Source organism: Coregonus lavaretus (assembly GCF_964263955.1).
Source record: "Coregonus lavaretus genome assembly, contig: HAP1_SCAFFOLD_359, whole genome shotgun sequence".
Taxonomy (NCBI): Eukaryota; Metazoa; Chordata; class Actinopteri; order Salmoniformes; family Salmonidae; genus Coregonus; species Coregonus lavaretus.
The window spans coordinates 143,714-164,421 of record NW_028161076.1 but is presented as its reverse complement, the minus strand read 5'-3'; the positions used below and the strand labels follow the sequence as shown (position 1 = coordinate 164,421).

At 46.1% G+C, this 20,708-nt stretch overlaps 1 protein-coding gene across 2 annotated transcripts in view; it reads left to right on the top strand.

The window, feature by feature from the left end:
* LOC311121116 (signal transducing adapter molecule 1-like) overlaps positions 1 to 20,708 on the top strand; it is a 58,158-nt gene that overhangs the window by 4,931 nt on the left and 32,519 nt on the right. Inside the window, exons 3-7 of one of the 2 annotated variants that reach the window (XM_084195647.1) lie at positions 182 to 257; positions 1,635 to 1,730; positions 14,040 to 14,186; positions 14,527 to 14,617; positions 16,903 to 17,101. In XM_084195647.1, the coding sequence (XP_084051773.1) occupies positions 182 to 257; positions 1,635 to 1,730; positions 14,040 to 14,186; positions 14,527 to 14,617; positions 16,903 to 17,101 (609 nt within the window). The remainder of the gene's footprint in view (positions 1 to 181; positions 258 to 1,634; positions 1,731 to 14,039; positions 14,187 to 14,526; positions 14,618 to 16,902; positions 17,102 to 20,708) is intronic. The other variant, XM_084195648.1, reaches the window with a different exon arrangement.

Sequence of the window (20,708 nt, the reverse complement as noted above, 5' to 3'; positions counted from 1 at the left end):
TATATTTGGAATTGTTTAACACTTTTTTGGTAACTACGTGATTCCATATGTGTTATTTCATAGTTTTGATGTCTTCACTATTATTCTACAATCTAAAAATAAAGAAAAACCGTTGAATGAGTAGGTGTGTCCAAACTTTTTACTGGTACTCTATGTGTTGATGATGTGTGTTCTATTCAAGGCCTAAAGAATGTCTTCGTTCCATTATGAGACGAGTTAACCACAAGGATCCCCACGTTGCCATGCAGGCTCTGACGGTAAACACAGACACACAGCTAACCCTAACCCTAACCCCAACCCCAACCCTAACCCTAACCCTAACCCTATGTATTAAAACAAGTGCTTGTTGGAAAAACTGTCTGTGTTGTCCTATAAAGCAATCATAAAGCTCTGTGTTATGCTGTAAATACACTACATGACCAAAAGTATGTGGACACCGGCTCGTCGAACATCTCATTCCAAAATCATGGGCATTAATATGGAGTTTGTCCCCCCTTTGCTGCTATAACAGCCTCCACGAGCATTAGTGAGGTCGGGCACTGATGTTGGGCGATTAGGCCTGGCTCGCAGTCGGCGTTCCAATTCATTCCAAAGATGTTCAATGGGGTTGAGGTCAGGGCTCTGTGCAGGCCAGTCAAGTTCTTCCACACCTATCTCGACAAACCATTTCTGGACCTCGCTTTGTGCACGGGGGCATTGTCATGCTGAAACAGGAAAGGGCCTTCCCCAAACTGTTGCCACAAAGTTGGAAGCACAGAATGTAATTGTATGCTGTAGCGTTAAGATTTCCCTTCACTGGAACTAAGGGGCCTAGCCCCAACCATGAAAAACAGCCCCAGACAATTATTCCTCCTCCACCAAACTTTACAGTTGGCACTATGCTAGGGGCAGGTAGCGTTCTCCTGGCATCCACCAAACCCAGATTAGTCCGTCAGACTGCCAGTTGGTGAAGTGTGATTCATCACTTCAGAGAACGTGTTTCCACTGCTCCAGAGTCCAATGGCAGCGAGCTTTACACCACTCCAGCCGACGCTTGGCATTGCGCATGGTGATCTTAGGCTTGTGTGCGGCTGCTCGGCCATGGAAACACATTTCATGAAGTTTCCAACAAACAGTTATTGTGCTGACGTTGCTTCCAGAGGCAGTTTGGAACTCGGTAGCGAGTGTTGTAACCGAGGACAGACAATTTTTACGCGCTTCAGCGGTCCCGTTCTGTGAGCTTGTGTGGCCTTCCACTTCGCGGCTGAGCCGTTGTTGCTCCTAGACGTTTCCACTTCACAATAACAGCACTTACAGTTGACCGGGACAGCTCTAGACAGGCAGAAATTTGAACTGACTTGTTGGAAAGGTGGTATCCTATGACGGTGCCACGTTGAAAGTCACTGCCAATGTTTGTCTATGGAGATTGCATGACTGTGTGCTTGATTTTATACACCTGTCAGCAACAGGTGTGGCTGAAATAGCCAAATCCACTAATTTGAAGGGGTGTCCACATACCTTTGTAGATATGGTGTATATTTCAAAAGCTGTCATGAAGCTGTCTTATGCTATAAATATATTTCATAGAGCTTTATGACAGCTTAAGACAGCTTTATCTTCACATTATTAAATAAACATGTTTTTTCCCCTCCCAGCTACTTGGTGCCTGTGTTTCCAACTGTGGGAAGATATTCCATCTAGAAGTGTGCTCCAGAGAGTTTGCCAGTGAGGTCAGCAACGTTTTAAACAAGGTCTGGATATTCACTGTCATTATGTGTAATGTTACGGAAATATGTGCCTCGATGATTGTTGTTGTATGAAACGTGTTGTGGTTGTATATAGTTTGAAGGGCCATACTACTGTAAGTATTTGTGTTACAGCTGCTTTTTCCACTTCATATTAACTAGCCTAATTTTCATTTAAAAGTTTCAGTTCGCTAGTCCGTCGCGCCATCTCCTGCTAAAATGAACGATATGCATCTTCTAGCGATCTATTGATACGACAGGCGCCTGTCAGTCACAAAGCCAGCGATGACAGGGAAACGCAGTCGGCTGTCTGTCCCAGCCCCCGGTACAATTTGTGTGCACTGTGGTTGGTTGGAGTCTAATTTATTTACATGGAGGAGGGAGAGAGCATGATGCTGGTGAATTTGCATGTGTCATGTAATGTAAGTGGTAATGATGAGTGGAAATCCACTTAGCCTAATTATTGTTTTCTGGCACATAGCCGAACCCGAACCCTAACCCATAGCCGAACCCGAACCCTAACCCATAGCCGAACCCGAACCCTAACCCTAACCCTAACCCATAGCCGAACCCTAACCCAACCCTAACCCATAGCCGAACCCTAACCCTAACCCATAGCCGAACCTTAACCCGAACCCTAACCCATAGCCGAACCCGAACCCTAACCCATAGCCGAACCTTAACCCGAACCCTAACCCTAACCCATAGCCAGCGGTGTCGTGGCGTGTAGTAGGCTATTTACTGTGCTTTGATTGACAACTGAACAGCAACTCTTAAATGTCAGACTTTATTCATCTCCCATATCCCTTTGCCATTCATAAATCATGCAACGTGGTTATACAGGATGTCCATGGTATCGGATTGGGACAGTAAACCGAAGGATTTCCTAGGTTTCCTTTCCTAGGATGTCGGGGCTTGGGTTCACTAACCCTAACCCTAGGATGTCGGGGCTTGGGTTCACTAACCCTAACCCTAGGATGTCGGGGCTTGGGTTCACTAACCCTAACCCTAGGATGTCGGGGCTTGGGTTCACTAACCCTAACCCTAGGATGTCGGGGCTTGGGTTCACTAACCCTAACCCTAGGATGTCGGGGCTTGGGTTCACTAACCCTAACCCTAGGATGTCGGGGCTTGGGTTAGGGTTCACTAACCCTAACCCTAGGATGTCGGGGCTTGGGTTCACTAACCCTAACCCTAGGATGTCGGGGCTTGGGTTCACTAACCCTAACCCTAGGATGTCGGAGCTTGGGTTCACTAACCCTAACCCTAGGATGTCGGGGCTTGGGTTCACTAACCCTAACCCTAACCATAGGATGTCGGGGCTTGGGTTAGGGTTCACTAACCCTAACCCTAACCCTAGGATGTCGGGGCTTGGGTTAGGGTTCACTAACCCTAACCCTAGGATGTCGGGGCTTGGGTTAGGGTTCACTAACCCTAACCCTAGGATGTCGGGGCTTGGGTTAGGGTTCACTAACCCTAACCCTAGGATGTCGGGGCTTGGGTTAGGGTTAGGGTTCACTAACCCTAACCCTAGGATGTCGGGGCTTGGGTTAGGGTACACTAACCCTAACCCTAGGATGTCGGGGCTTGGGTTAGGGTTCACTAACCCTAACCCTAGGATGTCGGGGCTTGGGTTAGGGTTAGGGTTCACTAACCCTAACCCTAGGATGTCGGGGCTTGGGTTAGGGTTAGGGTTCACTAACCCTAACCCTAGGATGTCGGGGCTTGGGTTAGGGTTAGGGTTCACTAACCCTAACCCTAGGATGTCGGGGCTTGGGTTAGGGTTCACTAACCCTAACCCTAGGATGTCGGGGCTTGGGTTCACTAACCCTAACCCTAGGATGTCGGGGCTTGGGTTAGGGTTCACTAACCCTAACCCTAGGATGTCGGGGCTTGGGTTCACTAACCCTAACCCTAGGATGTCGGGGCTTGGGTTAGGGTTCACTAACCCTAACCCTAGGATGTCGGGGCTTGGGTTCACTAACCCTAACCCTAGGATGTCGGGGCTTGGGTTCACTAACCCTAACCCTAGGATGTCGGAGCTTGGGTTCACTAACCCTAACCCTAGGATGTCGGGGCTTGGGTTCACTAACCCTAACCCTAACCCTAGGATGTCGGGGCTTGGGTTAGGGTTCACTAACCCTAGGATGTCGGGGCTTGGGTTAGGGTTCACTAACCCTAGGATGTCGGGGCTTGGGTTAGGGTTCACTAACCCTAACCCTAGGATGTCGGGGCTTGGGTTAGGGTTCACTAACCCTAACCCTAACCCTAGGATGTCGGGGCTTGGGTTAGGGTTCACTAACCCTAACCCTAACCCTAGGATGTCGGGGCTTGGGTTAGGGTTAGGGTTCACTAACCCTAACCCTAGGATGTCGGGGCTTGGGTTAGGGTTCACTAACCCTAACCCTAACCCTAGGATGTCGGGGCTTGGGTTAGGGTTCACTAACCCTAACCCTAGGATGTCGGGGCTTGGGTTAGGGTTCACTAACCCTAGGATGTCGGGGCTTGGGTTAGGGTTCACTAACCCTAACCCTAGGATGTCGGGGCTTGGGTTAGGGTTCACTAACCCTAACCCTAGGATGTCGGGGCTTGGGTTAGGGTTCACTAACCCTAACCCTAACCCTAGGATGTCGGGGCTTGGGTTAGGGTTAGGGTTCACTAACCCTAACCCTAGGATGTCGGGGCTTGGGTTAGGGTACACTAACCCTAACCCTAGGATGTCGGGGCTTGGGTTAGGGTTAGGGTTCACTAACCCTAACCCTAGGATGTCGGGGCTTGGGTTAGGGTTAGGGTTCACTAACCCTAACCCTAGGATGTCGGGGCTTGGGTTCACTAACCCTAACCCTAACCCTAGGATGTCGGGGCTTGCCAGACAGTGAGGCTAAAGTGAGTGACTCTAGTCAGTCAGTGTAGCCTACCGAATCACATCGGTGTGACAGCCGTTCATTTGACTTTACCAATTATCTGCAGATAAATGATGAAAACATTTTATGAAGATGGTGAATCATCACTGCAGGAACAACAGGTAGTGGAGAATCCACACATTAAAACGGAATTCAACAGTATTCAAAAATGTATTGACCTTTAGTAGGGAATCAACTAAATGTATTGAAAATGTATTAATTTGCCCAAGTTTATCATAAGACATGAACAGAATGCGTTAGTTTATCATAAGACATGAACAGAATGCGTTAGTGATTTGTATTTCTTGCAACTTTCTAGAGGCAACGAGAATGCCGGTCTTTGTGTAGCCGTTAGCATTGATGCTAATGAAAACGGTCTTCTGGTAGATGGAAAGGCTTTCCCACAATCCTTCTCAATTAAATGTTAACTACAAAGTAGCCTATTCGTACCTGACAGAATGATATCATGATTATTTTCATCAATCCACTGGGTATTTATTCTACCATCACATGGTCACTACAAAACCACCGCTAAACAACATCCTCATGCTAGGTGCTCACTTCCATTAAATACACCCAAAAATCTAAATTTCTCAGATTTTCCCAGACCTCAAAAGTGGTCTCTTTTTAAGAATTTTTGTCGACTTAGAACATCCAATTTAATAGTTTTTCTATAAAAAAAATTGATTTTTGTGAGTAAAAACTGGTAAAAACTGAAAGCTGTAAAAACTAAAGAAAGGGAATGGAATTTGGGAAGGAACACAACGGAATCAGGGCCCTACCTAATGATCATTTAAAATTAATTTAGGTGATGTTAAATCAAAAAGATATAATACTGAATATGGCTTTACATTCACTTTTTTAGCTACTTGTCTACAAGTAGGACTTGTCCCCCCCCCCAAAAAAAGGTCTGTAACACAATTTTTATGTCATTGTATAATGCAAGGATGCCACTTTACAAAATATAATGCATTACTATCTTTTTTACCATAGAGAATCAGAAAAAATGTAGACTGCCTTGGCTTCTGACGCATATTCAAGCCTGTCTCAAAATGCAACACTCTCCTTTTTAAGGCTCTCCTGGAGGATGGTTGGTCACCCTTGGTAGCCTATATAATATTGCAACATTACAATTACAACCAAATACTTTGTCTTTACAAAATGATTCCCTCCAGGGCTCGAAATGTAGGGCGTCCCATCATCGCTGGGACGATAACCATTCAAAACAGACACTGGGACAGTTCTGGGACGACAGATCCAAAATTCATACAACCAATGCACATAAACATTTTTAAATTGACATTTACGTCATTTAGCAGACGCTCTTATCCAGAGCGACTTACAAATAGGTGCATTCACCTTATAGCCAGTGGGATCACCACTTTACAATGTATTTTTTTAGGTTGGGGTAAGGGGGGGGGGGGGGGGGGGGTAGAAGGATTACTTTATCCTATCCCAGGTATTCCTTAAAGAGGTGGGGTTTCAAATGTCTCCGGAAGGTGGTGAGTGACTCCGCTGTCCTGGCGTCGTGGGGGAGCTTGTTCCACCATTGGGGTGCCAGAGCAGCGAACAGTTTTGACTGGGCTGAGCGGGAACTGTGCTTCCGCAGAGGTAGGGGGGCCAGCAGGCCAGAGGTGGATGAACGCAATGCCCTCGTTTGGGTGTAGGGACTGATCAGAGCCTGAAGGTACGGAGGTGCCGTTCCCCTCACAGCTCCGTAGGCAAGCACCATGGTCTTGTAACAGATGCAAGCTTCAACTGGAAGCCAGTGGAGTGTGCGGAGGAGCGGGGTGACGTGAGAGAACTTGGGAAGGTTGAACACCAGACGGGCTGCGGCATTCTGGATGAGTTGTAGGGGTTTGATCCGTCATCCATACTGATATGTCTGCCAGACATGCAGAGATGCGATTCGCCACCTGGTTATCAGAAGGGGGAAAGGAGAAGATTAGTTGTGTGTCGTCAGCGTAGCAATGATAGGAGAGGCCATGTGAGGATATGACAGAGCCAAGTGACTTGGTGTATAGGGAGAATAGGAGAGGGCCTAGAACTGAGCCCTGGGGGACACCAGTGGTGAGAGCACGTGGTGCGGAGACAGCTTCTCGCCACGCCACTTGGTAGGAGCGACCGGTCAGGTAGGACGCAATCCAAGAGTGAGCCGCGCCGGAGATGCCCAGCTCGGAGAGGGTGGAGAGGAGGATCTGATGGTTCACAGTATCAAAGGCAGCAGACAGGTCTAGAAGGACAAGAGCAGAGGAGAGAGAGTTAGCTTTAGCAGTGCGGAGATCCTCCGTGACACAGAGAAGAGCAGTCTCAGTTGAATGACCAGTCTTGAAATCTGACTGGTTTGGATCAAGAAGGTCATTCTGAGAGAGATAGCAAGAGAGTTGGCTAAAGACGGCACGCTCAATAGTTTTGGAGAGAAAAGAAAGAAGGGATACTGGTCTGTAGTTGTTGACATCAGAGGGATCGAGTGTTGGTTTTTTGAGAAGGGGTGCAACTCTCGCTCTCTTGAAGACGGAAGGGACAGGAGGGGGGGGAGGAGGAGGATTCAGCAGGGAGGAGAATGTGGCAAAGAGCTTCCTAGGGTTAGAGGCAGATGCTTGGAATTTAGAGTGGTAGAAAGTGGCCTTAGCAGCAGAAACAGATGAAGAAAATGTAGAGAGGAGGGAGTCTAGTTTTCTTCCATGAGGCTGATGCAACAGATCAGATTATTTAGTTTAAAATGTTGATAGTTTTATTTATTCATATTATAAGCTCAACAGTGCGCACATTGCTGGCTGAATGTTCCAAAATGCAGGACAACACCGTTCTCCAAAGCGCACCTCATGCGCGAGTGGTTTCATGTGACAGAGATGAAAATATTAGGTAGAAATTAAGAAAGAGAGGAGCTCTAAAGATGCACCAACATGGGTCATAATATGACCAGAACATTAGAAAAATGTTGCTTTCAATGGCATATGGAAGTCTTTTATAAAATAATTCCATCAAAATTTCTATGGTCGTATTTTGGCTAGGCTACTTTGAAACAAGGCAAGAAATGCTTCATAAAATGACATAGAACGTCCAGGTTTTAAACAATTAAGTTAATGGTTAAATAGTTTCAAAATGGTGACTGCCTCCTCTCAGATTCAAGGTGGGTGAAGTGAGGTGCGCACAGGCACTGGCCTTCACTCTCCGGTCTTGTGACTATTTGATCTGAACGAACCGTGCCTCGAGTATGTCGACAGAATGGAGCCTTTAGCTGAATCAGCTGAACATTGTATGCTGGAAAACACTCAGTTTGTTATTTTTGATTTAAACAAAACCGCTATTCATTAAATACAAATACAGAACTTGTTTTTGCGTGGATTCCACGACGCGGTTAGCTAGGACCGCTATTTCTTGTCCTTGAATCCCGCTTAACAGACAGGCTGAATCCCGCTTAACAGACAGGCTGAATCCCGCTTAACAGACAGGCTGAATCCCCCCGCTTAACAGACAGGCTGAATCCCCCCGCTTAACAGACAGGCTGAATCCCGCTTAACAGACAGGCTGAATCCCGCCTGTGGCTGAAGCCCGCTTAACAGACAGGCTGAATCCCGCTTAACAGACAGGCTGAATCCCGCTTGACAGACAGGCTGAATCCCGCTTGACAGACAGGCTGAATCCCGCTTAACAGACAGGCTGAATCCCGCTTGACAGACAGGCTGAATCCCGCTTGACAGACAGGCTGAAGCCCGCTTGACAGACAGGCTGAAGCCCGCTTGACAGACAGGCTGAAGCCCGCTTGACAGACAGGCTGAAGCCCGCTTGACAGACAGGCTGAAGCCCGCTTAACAGACAGGCTGAATCCCGCTTAACAGACAGGCTGAATCCCGCTTAACAGACAGGCTGAATCCCGCTTAACAGACAGGCTGAATCCCGCTTAACAGACAGGCTGAAGCCCGCTTAACAGACAGGCTGAAGCCTGCTTGACAGAGACGCTAAGCTGCTAGCCATCAAGCTAACGAAGTTGGTACCTGATGAGTTTTCCAATGGAGCCCTCTTTGTCTGGAGAACTAAATGAACGGTTCCAGCGCTGTAGGAGCTGTATCTATTACGCTTTGTTTCGGGACAAACCGGATCACTCAGAGTTCCAATGCGGAAATGGTTTACTTGCCGAGGATTATAGTCTTGAGGTGGCTTCCTTGATCACGCAGGTCGCCAGCCTACGTAAGAAACTGGGGAAAACGCAGTGGAATGTTTACATTTTCTACGCCGGTGGCTGGACGGTGTTCGTGCTTGTTGGATGCATCTCCGCCTTGTCGTTTGGCATTATCCGACTGGCCGGTGTTGCCCGGAGCTCCCCCATCTGATAGCGCCGTCGAAGGAGCACAGCATGAGGAGAAAGGCAATCAACGATGGTCGCATGTCAGGAGCCGTGGAAGCCGAAGACAGCGACCTCCCGCAAAGCAGTCTACACTCCCAACGAGAGGCCCGGAGCGGATACAAACAACGAATAGTTTCGCCGTCCTGGAGCCTGATCTTCCTGCTCCTTCGTGGCTGGGGGTGCCTGTGTCTGCGGCCGCAGTGCCTACTACTACGATTTCGAAGTCGACGTCGGCAACCTTCCGTCCCTGCTCTGGATCGAGCGGGGCTTCTCCATCTGTCAGAGGCCTGCGCCGGGAGCAACGGGCTCAGGTTATCCTGCCACTCACCCGTCCATAAAGGGATCCTGCCACTCACCCGTCCATAGAGGGATCCTGCCACTCACCCGTCCATAGAGGGATCCTGCCACTCACCCGTCCATAGAGGGATCCTGCCACTCACCCGTCCATAGAGGGATCCTGCCTCTCACCCGTCCATAGAGGGATCCTGCCTCTCACCCGTCCATAAAGCGTTCTCCGAATCCTGTGAAGAGTGGGAGTGGGTGGATTTCATGGTCCTTCTCGCCAGCCGTGATTTTGGGCAGCTCCATGGTAAGAAATGTGACCATTCCTGGTGCAAAAACAATGTCCTATCCTGGAGCTCGAGTAAAATACGTTACTAAGCTGGTCCCGAATGTACTACGTCAGGACATGGAAATCGATTGTATCGTAGTCCATGTGGGTTTTAATGACATAATGAAGGGCAGCTCTGAACAGTTGAAACTGGATTTTAAAGAGCTGATTGACTCTCTGCTAGACACTAACAAAAAAGTGCTAACAGTCAGTATCTGGATAACGTGTGAAATGCTTGATAATATATGTGATATCAATAGAGAGGTATACTTTCTGGGTGATTTAAATATTGACTGGCTTTCATCGGGCTGCCCACTCAAGAGAAAGCTTCAAACTGTAACCAGTGCCTGCAACCTGGTTCAGGTTATCAATCAACCTACCAGGGTAGTTACAAACAGTACAGGAATTAAATCATCAACATGTATTGATCATATCTTTACCAATGCTGCAGAAATTTGTTTGAATGCAGTATCCAAATCCATCGGATGTAGTGATCACAATATAGTAGCCATATCTAGGAAAACCAAAGCTCCAAAGGCTGGGCCTAATATAGTGTATAAGAGGTCATACAATAAGTTCTGTAGTGATTCCTATGTTGTTGACACTGCACTTGACACATTTTTGAAATAGCTTATTCCAGTTACTAATAAGCATGCACCCATTAAGAAAATGACTGTAAAAACGGTTAAATCCCTGTGGATTGATGAGGAATTTAGAAATTGTATGGTTGAGAGGGATGAGGCAAAAGGAATGGCAAATAAGTCTGGCAGCACAACCGATTGGCAAACATATTGCAAATTGAGAAATCATGTGACTAAACTGAATAAAAAGAAGAAGAAACTACACTATGAAACAAAGATAAATGACATAAAGAATGATAGTAAAAAGCTTTGGAGCACCTTAAATGAAAGTTTGGGAAAAAAGGCAAACTCAGATGGCTCATTCATCACAAAACCAACTGATACTTTAATGATTTTTTTCATTGGCAAGAATAGCAAACTTAGGCATTACATGCCAGCTACAATTGCTAACACTACACATCCAAGTATATCTGACCAAATTATGAGATTAATTACAAGACAAGCATTGTAATTTAGAATTCCGTAAAGTGAGTGTGGAAGAGGTGAAAAAATGATTGTTATCCAGGCTCTGTCGTAGCCGGGCCGTGACCGGGAGACCCATGGGGCGGCGCACAATTGGCCCAGCGTTGTCCAGGGTAGGGGAGGGAATGGCCGGCAGGGATGTAGCTCAGTTGGTAGAGCATGGTGTTTGCAACGCCAGGGTTGTGGGTTCGATTCCCACGGGGGGCCAGTATGGAAAAATAATATTAATGTATGCACTCACTAACTGTAAGTCGCTCTGGATAAGAGCGTCTGCTAAATGACTAAAATGTAAAATGTATCAACAATGACAAGCCACCGGGGTCTGACAACCTGGATGGATAATGACTGAAGATAATAGTGGCTGATATTGCCACTCCTATTTGCCATATCTTCAATTTAAGCCTACTAGAAAGTGTGTGCCCTCAGGCCTGGAGGGAAGCGAAAGTCATTCTGCTACCTAAGAATAGTAAAGCCCCCTTTACTGGCTCAAACAGCCGACCAATCAGCCTGTTACCAACCCTTGTCCCATAGGGCGGCGCACAATTGGTCCAGTGTCATCTGGGTTTGGCCGGTGTAGGCCGTCATTGTAAATAAGAATTTGTTCTTAACTGACTTGCCTAGTTAAATAAAGGTTAAATAAAAATTTAAAATTTGGAAAAAATGGTGTTTGACCAGATACATTGCTATTTTACAGTAAATAAATTGACAGCAAACTTTCAGCATGCTTATAGAGAAGGACATTCAACAAGCACAGCACTGACACAAATGACTGATGATTGGCTGAGAGAAATTGATGATAAAAAGATTGTGGGGGCTGTTTTGTTAGACTTCAGTGCGGCTTTTGACATTATCGATCATAGTCTGCTAGTTTCAGAGTGGGTGGCAAGGAATAAGTTAGTCCTAAATATTTAAAAAACTAAAAGCATTGTATTTGGGACAAATCATTCACTAAACCCTAAACCTCAACTAAATATTGTAATAAATAATGTGGAAATTGAGCAAGTTGAGGAGAATAAACTGCTTGGAGTAACCCTGGATTGTAAACTGTCATGGTCAAAACATATTGAACAACAGTAGCTAAGATGGGGAGAAGTCTGTCCATAATAAAGCGCTGCTCTACCTTCTTAACAGCACTATCAACAGGGCAGGTCCTACAGGCCCTAGTTTTGTCGCACCTGGACTACTGTTCAGTCGTGTGGTCAGGTGCCACAAAAAGGGATTTAGGAAAATTGCAATTGCCTCAGAACAGGGCAGCACAGCTGGCCCTTGGATGTACACGGAGAGCTAACATTAATAATATCCATGTCAATCTCTCCTGGCTCAAAGTGGAGGAGAGATTGACTTCATCACTACTTGTATTTATGTATTGAAATGCACCGAGCTGTCTGTTTGAACTACTGGTGCACAGCTCGGCCACCCATGCATACCCCACAAGACATGCCACCAGAGGTCTCTTCACAGTCCCCAAGTCCAGAACAGACGATGGGAGGTGCACAGTACTACATAGAGCCATGACTACAACGGGGCTGTAGTGGAACAGGTTGAGAGCTTCACGTTCCTTGGTGTCCACATCACCAACAAACTATCATGGTCCAAACACGACAAAGCCTATTCCCCCTGAGGAGACTGAAAAGATTTGGCATGGGTCCTCAGATCCTCAAAAAAGTATACAGCTGCACCATCGAGAGCATCCTGACTGGTTGCATCATCAAATTTGATTTGACTACATGGAACTCTATTCCACATAAAGGATCTGACGCAAGTAGTAAAATTAGATTTAAAAAAAAAACGGATAAAAATACACCTTATGGAACAGCGGGGACTGTGAAGCAACACAAACATAGACACAGACACATGCACACACACACACAATAACATACGCACTATACACACACTTACACATGGATTCTGTACTGTAGATATGTGGTAGTGGAGTAGGGGCCTGAGGGCACACAGTGTGTTGTGAATGTATTGTAATGTTTTTAAAATTGTATGAACTGCCTTAATTTTGCTGGACCCCAGGAAGAGTAATGGGGATCCATAATAAATACAAATGTTAATTATCCTTCATTATATTTGTGAAAAATGACTGCCGTTTAGCCTATATTTATGTAATTAAGTCTCATTAAAGTTTGGCTCCATTTTCTGATACCTCCCTCATGTCAGCATTGGTTTGGACATGAGGCTGTAGTCAATATGCAGATCACCTTCACTTTGACATGTAGGCTTTTAAATGTATGTACATGAACCATCACACCACCACCACCATGCTTCACCTTTAGTCCCTATCCTATGTTGGTGTGGGGCTCCATTTCCCTCCGTCATGTCAGCATTGGTTTGGACATGAGGCTGTAGCCAATATGCACTTAGGCTTTTTTATTTATGTCCTTGAAAAATAGATTTGAATATTATTCCAATGTTATTAGCCTTGGTCCAATTCTGATCTGAGTAATTGTTTTATATTATGAATTTAGTGTAATTTTTGTTTTTTACTTGTCCATTCGAACAGACAAAATGAGAAAAAAAATCCAGAAAATCACATTGTAGGATTTTTAATGAATTTATTTGCAAATTATGGTGGAAAATAAGTATTTTGTCTGTCATAGTTGACGTGTACCTATGATGAAAATTACAGGCCTCTCTCATCTTTTTAAGTGGGAGAACTTGCACAATTGGTGGCTGACTAAATACTTTTTTCCCCCACTGTACTTCTTGTCCGGCATTTTTTTTAATTACTTGTCCCGGACAAGTGTTAAGGTCGAGCCCTGCTTAAGACTGATGGTAACCATTTTACATTTTTTCATTTGAACCTTTCAAGGCCCAGTGCAGTCAAACTGAGATTTTTCTTGTGTTTTATATATATTTTCGCACGGAGGTTGGAATAATACTGTGAAATTGTGAAAATGATGATAATTCCCTTTCATTGTAAGAGCTGTTTGAAAAGACCGCCTGAAATTTCAGCCTGTTTTGGTGGGATGTAGTTTTGGCCTGCCTTGTGACATCATCAGGCTGTACATTAGTTAATAGACCAATAAGAAAGAGTTCCAATCCTCTCTGCCAATAACAGCTGGTTTTCCCCTCCCCACGCAGACCACTCCCAGACAGGCCTGATAAGAAGCTGTTGTTACCCAGAAGTGATTTGATATTGAGATAAAAACTGCTGCATTTTTCTGTTTGACTCAAATATATAATTTGAAAAACAAACATTGTGGCAATTAATATCTTGAAGTAAAACAAGTGTAAATAAGACTAACCCCCTGGCCCGTGGGCGCGGCGCAGGCTACTGTTTCTAATTGGCTGGCTACTTTATATACTTGTGGAAAACACTGGTGTGTGTGTGTGTGTGTCCAGGGCCACCCTAAGGTGTGTGAGAAGTTGAAGGCTCTGATGGTAGAGTGGGCAGAGGACTTTAGGAGCGACCCTCAGCTCAGCCTGATTTCAGCCATGATCAAGAACCTCAGGGAACAGGGGGTCACCTTCCCTGCTGTGGGCTCTCAGGTGGGTGTGGTAGGCTAATGTGTGCTTATAAAATATTAGAGATTAAACACGTTGCTGTTACTGGACTATAAAAATTCTGAAGCGGAATAGGGCTGCATTAATTCTGAAGCAGAATAGGGCTGCATTAATTCTGAAGCAGAATAGGGCTGCATTCATTCTGAAGCGGAATAGGGCTGCATTCATTCTGAAGCGGAATAGGACTGCATTCATTCTGAAGCGGAATAGGGCTGCATTCATTCTGAAGCGGAATAGGGCTGCATTCATTCTGAAGCGGAATAGGGCTGCATTAATTCTGAAGCGGAATAGGGCTGCATTAATTCTTGGATATTGGTCTGTTTAGGCTGCAGAGAAAGCTAAAGCAAGTCCTGCTTTAGTGGCCAAGGATCCATCCACCCTAACCAACAAGAAGGAGGAGGAAGACCTGGCTAAAGGTAGAGAGACCAACTAGACTAACTAGACCTGGCTAAAGGTAGAGACCAACTAGACTAACTAGACTAACTAGACCTGGCTAAAGGTAGAGACCAACTAGACTAACTAGACCTGGCCAAAGGTAGAGACCAACTAGACTAACTAGACCTGACCAAAGGTAGAGAGACTAACTAGACTAACTAGACCTGGCCAAAGGTAGAGAGACCAACTAGACTAACTAGACCTGGCCAAAGGTAGAGAGACTACTGGGTTCTAGATTAAAACTAGACCAGGCTAAAGGTAAATAGACTACTGGGTTCTAGATTAAAACTAGACCAGGCTAAAGGTAAAGACTACTGGGTTCTAGATTAAAACTAGACCAGGCTAAAGGTAAATAGACTACTGGGTTCTAGATTAAAACTAGACCAGGCTAAAGGTAAATAGACTACTGGGTTCTAGATTATAACTAGACCAGGCTAAAGGTAAATAGACTACTGGGTTCTAGATTAAAACTAGACCAGGCTAAAGGTAAATAGACTACTGGGTTCTAGATTAAAACTAGACCAGGCTAAAGGTAAAGACTACTGGGTTCTAGATTAAAACTAGACCAGGCTAAAGGTAAATAGACTACTGGGTTCTAGATTATAACTAGACCAGGCTAAAGGTAAATAGACTACTGGGTTCTAGATTAAAACTAGACCAGGCTAAAGGTAAATAGACTACTGGGTTCTAGATTAAAACTAGACCAGGCTAAAGGTAAAGACTACTGGGTTCTAGATTAAAACTAGACCAGGCTAAAGGTAAAGACTACTGGGTTCTAGATTAAAACTAGACCAGGCTAAAGGTAAAGACTACTGGGTTCTAGATTAGAACTAGACCAGGCTAAAGGTAAATAGACTACTGGGTTCTAGATTATAACTAGACCAGGCTAAAGGTAAATAGACTACTGGGTTCTAGATTAAAACTAGACCAGGCTAAAGTTAAAGACTACTGGGTTCTAGATTAAAACTAGACCTGGCCAAAGGTAGAGAGACTACTGGGTTCTAGATTAAAACTAGACCAGGCTAAAGGTAAATAGACTACTGGGTTCTAGATTAAAACTAGACCAGGCTAAAGGTAAAGACTACTGGGTTCTAGATTAAAACTAGACCAGGCTAAAGGTAAATAGACTACTGGGTTCTAGATTAAAACTAGACCAGGCTAAAGGTAAATAGACTACTGGGTTCTAGATTATAACTAGACCAGGCTAAAGGTAAATAGACTACTGGGTTCTAGATTAAAACTAGACCAGGCTAAAGGTAGAGAGACTACTGGGTTCTAAATTAAAACTAGACCAGGCTAAAGGTAAAGACTACTGGGTTCTAGATTAGAACTAGACCAGGCTAAAGGTAAATAGACTACTGGGTTCTAGATTATAACTAGACCAGGCTAAAGGTAAATAGACTACTGGGTTCTAGATTAGAACTAGACCAGGCTAAAGGTAAATAGACTACTGGGTTCTAGATTATAACTAGACCTGGCTAAAGGTAGAGAGACTACTGGGTTCTAGATTAAAACTAGACCAGGCTAAAGGTAAAGACTACTGGGTTCTAGATTAGAACTAGACCAGGCTAAAGGTAAATAGACTACTGGGTTCTAGATTATAACTAGACCAGGCTAAAGGTAAATAGACTACTGGGTTCTAGATTAAAACTAGACCAGGCTAAAGGTAAATAGACTACTGGGTTCTAGATTAAAACTAGACCAGGCTAAAGGTAAATAGACTACTGGGTTCTAGATTAAAACTAGACCAGGCTAAAGGTAAATAGACTACTGGGTTCTAGATTATAACTAGACCAGGCTAAAGGTAAATAGACTACTGGGTTCTAGATTAGAACTAGACCAGGCTAAAGGTAAATAGACTACTGGGTTCTAGATTATAACTAGACCTGGCTAAAGGTAGAGAGACTACTGGGTTCTAGATTAAAACTAGACCAGGCTAAAGGTAAAGACTACTGGGTTCTAGATTAAAACTAGACCAGGCTAAAGGTAAATAGACTACTGGGTTCTAGATTAAAACTAGACCAGGCTAAAGGTAAATAGACTACTGGGTTCTAGATTAAAACTAGACCAGGCTAAAGGTAAATAGACTACTGGTTCTGGAATAAAGTTTGTAACGATATGATCATGGAATTAGCAAATGACTATGTGCTTTGCCACAGTTGGCCATTCCTCTAAATGTATGTTAGTGCAATAAGTTATTGTATATCTCTGACCATGTCCTCCCCTCCTCTGACCCACCTCTACTGCCCCCCCCCCCCCCCCCCAGCCATAGAGTTGTCTCTAAAGGAGCAGCGTGGTCAGCCTGGGTCAGGGCTGTCTGGGTCAGGGCTGTACCCCAGTGCCTATTTCCTCTCTTCCCAGAGGCCTGAGGGCAGGAAGGTCAGGGCCATCTATGACTTTGAGGCTGCAGAGGACAATGAGCTCACCTTCAAGTCTGGAGAGATCATCTCTATCCTGGACGACAGGTCAGCTCACCCTGCCATTCCAACCCTAACCCCTAAACCCTATCCTTGCCATACCAACCCTAAACCCTATCCCTGCCATACCACTAACCCTGCTATACCACTAACCCTGCCATACCACTAACCCTGCCATACCACTAACCCTGCCATACCACTAACCCTGCCATACCACTAACCCTGCCATACCACTAACCCTGCCATACCACTAACCCTGCCATACCACTAACCCTGCCATACCACTAACCCTGCTATACCACTAACCCTGCCATACCACTAACCCTGCCATACCACTAACCCTGCCATACCACTAACCCTGCCATACCACTAACCCTGCCATACCACTAACCCTGCCATACCACTAACCCTGCCATACCACTAACCCTGCCATACCACTAACCCTGCCATACCACTAACCCTGCTATACCACTAACCCTGCCATACCACTAACCCTGCTATACCACTAACCCTGCTATACCACTAACCCTGCCATACCACTAACCCTGCCATACCACTAACCCTGCTATACCACTAACCCTGCTATACCACTAACCCTGCTATACCACTAACCCTGCCATAACACTAACCCTGCTATACCACTATCCCTGCCATACCACTAACCCTGCCATACCACTAACCCTGCCATACCACTAACCCTGCCATAACACTAACCCTGCCATACCACTAACCCTGCTATACCACTAACCCTGCCATACCACTAACCCTGCCATACCACTAACCCTGCCATACCACTAACCCTGCCATACCACTAACTAACCCTGCCATACCACTAACCCTGCCATACCACTAACCCTGCCATACCACTAACCCTGCTATACCACTAACCCTGCCATACCACTAACCCTGCCATACCACTAACCCTGCCATACCACTAACCCTGCCATACCACTAACCCTGCCATACCACTAACCCTGCCATACCACTAACCCTGCCATACCACTAACCCTGCTATACCACTAACCCTGCCATACCACTAACCCTGCTATACCACTAACCCTGCTATACCACTAACCCTGCCATACCACTAACCCTGCCATACCACTAACCCTGCTATACCACTAACCCTGCTATACCACTAACCCTGCTATACCACTAACCCTGCCATAACACTAACCCTGCTATACCACTATCCCTGCCATACCACTAACCCTGCCATACCACTAACCCTGCCATACCACTAACCCTGCCATAACACTAACCCTGCCATACCACTAACCCTGCTATACCACTAACCCTGCCATACCACTAACCCTGCCATACCACTAACCCTGCCATACCACTAACCCTGCCATACCACTAACCCTGCCATACCACTAACTAACCCTGCCATACCACTAACCCTGCCATACCACTAACCCTGCTATACCACTAACCCTGCCATACCACTAACCCTGCCATACCACTAACCCTGCCATACCACTAACCCTGCCATACCACTAACCCTGCCATACCACTAACCCTGCTATACCACTAACCCTGCTATACCACTAACCCTGCCATACCACTAACCCTGCCATACCACTAACCCTGCCATACCACTAACCATGCCATAACACTAACCCTGTCATAACACTAACCCTGCCATACCACTAACCCTGCCATAACACTAACCCTGCCATACCACTAACCCTGCCATACCACTAACCCTGCCATACCACTAACCCTGCCATACCACTAACCCTGCCATACCACTAACCCTGCCATACCACTAACCCTGCCATACCAACCCTAAACCCTAACCCTGCCATACCACTAACCCTGCTATACCACTAACCCTGCCATACCACTAACCCTGCCATACCACTAACCCTGCCATAACACTAACCCTGCTATACCACTAACCCTGCCATACCACTAACCCTGCTATACCACTAACCCTGCCATAACACTAACCCTGCCATAACACTAACTAACCCTGCCATACCACTAACTAACCCTGCCATACCACTAACTAACCCTGCCATACCACTAACCCTGCCATACCACTAACCCTGCCATACCACTAACCCTGCCATATCACTAACCCTGCTATACCACTAACCCTGCCATACCACTAACCCTGCTATACCACTAACCCTGCCATAACACTAACCCTGCCATAACACTAACTAACCCTGCCATACCACTAACTAACCCTGCCATACCACTAACTAACCCTGCCATACCACTAACTAACCCTGCCATACCACTAACCCTGCCATACCACTAACCCTGCCATACCACTAACCCTGCCATACCACTAACCCTGCCATACCACTAACCCTGCCATACCACTAACCCTGCCATACCACTAACCCTGCCATACCACTAACCCTGCTATACCACTAACCCTGCCATACCACTAACCCTGCCATACCACTAACCCTGCTATACCACTAACCCTGCCATACCACTAACCCTGCCATACCACTAACCCTGCCATACCACTAACCCTGCCATACCACTAACCCTGCTATACCACTAACCCTGCCATACCACTAACCCTGCTATACCACTAACCCTGCCATACCACTAACCCTGCCATACCACTAACCCTGCCATACCACTAACCCTGCCATACCACTAACCCTGCCATACCACTAACCCTGCCATACCACTAACCCTGCTATACCACTAACCCTGCCATACCACTAACCCTGCCATACCACTAACCCTGCCATACCACTAACCCTGCCATACCACTAACCCTGCCATACCACTAACTAACCCTACCATACCACTAACTAACCCTACCATACCACTAACCCTGCCATACCACTAACCCTGCCATACCACTAACCCTGCCATACCACTAACCCTGCCATACCACTAACCCTGCCATACCACTAACCCTGCCATACCACTAACCCTGCCATACCACTAACCCTGCCATACCACTAACCCTGCCATACCACTAACCCTGCCATAACACTAACCCTGCCATACCACTAACCCTGCTATACCACTAACCCTGCCATACCACTAACCCTGCCATACCACTAACCCTGCCATACCACTAACCCTGCCATACCACTAACCCTGCCATACCACTAACTAACCCTGCCATACCACTAACCCTGCCATACCACTAACCCTGCCATACCACTAACCCTGCTATACCACTAACCCTGCCATACCACTAACCCTGCCATACCACTAACCCTGCCATACCACTAACCCTGCCATACCACTAACCCTGCCATACCACTAACCCTGCCATACCACTAACCCTGCCATACCACTAACTAACCCTGCCATACCACTAACCCTGCCATACCACTAACCCTGCCATACCACTAACCCTGCTATACCACTAACCCTGCCATACCACTAACCCTGCCATACCACTAACCCTGCCATACCACTAACCCTGCCATACCACTAACCCTGCCATACCACTAACCCTGCCATACCACTAACCCTGCCATACCACTAACCCTGCTATACCACTAACCCTGCCATACCACTAACCCTGCTATACCACTAACCCTGCTATACCACTAACCCTGCCATACCACTAACCCTGCCATACCACTAACCCTGCTATACCACTAACCCTGCTATACCACTAACCCTGCTATACCACTAACCCTGCCATAACACTAACCCTGCT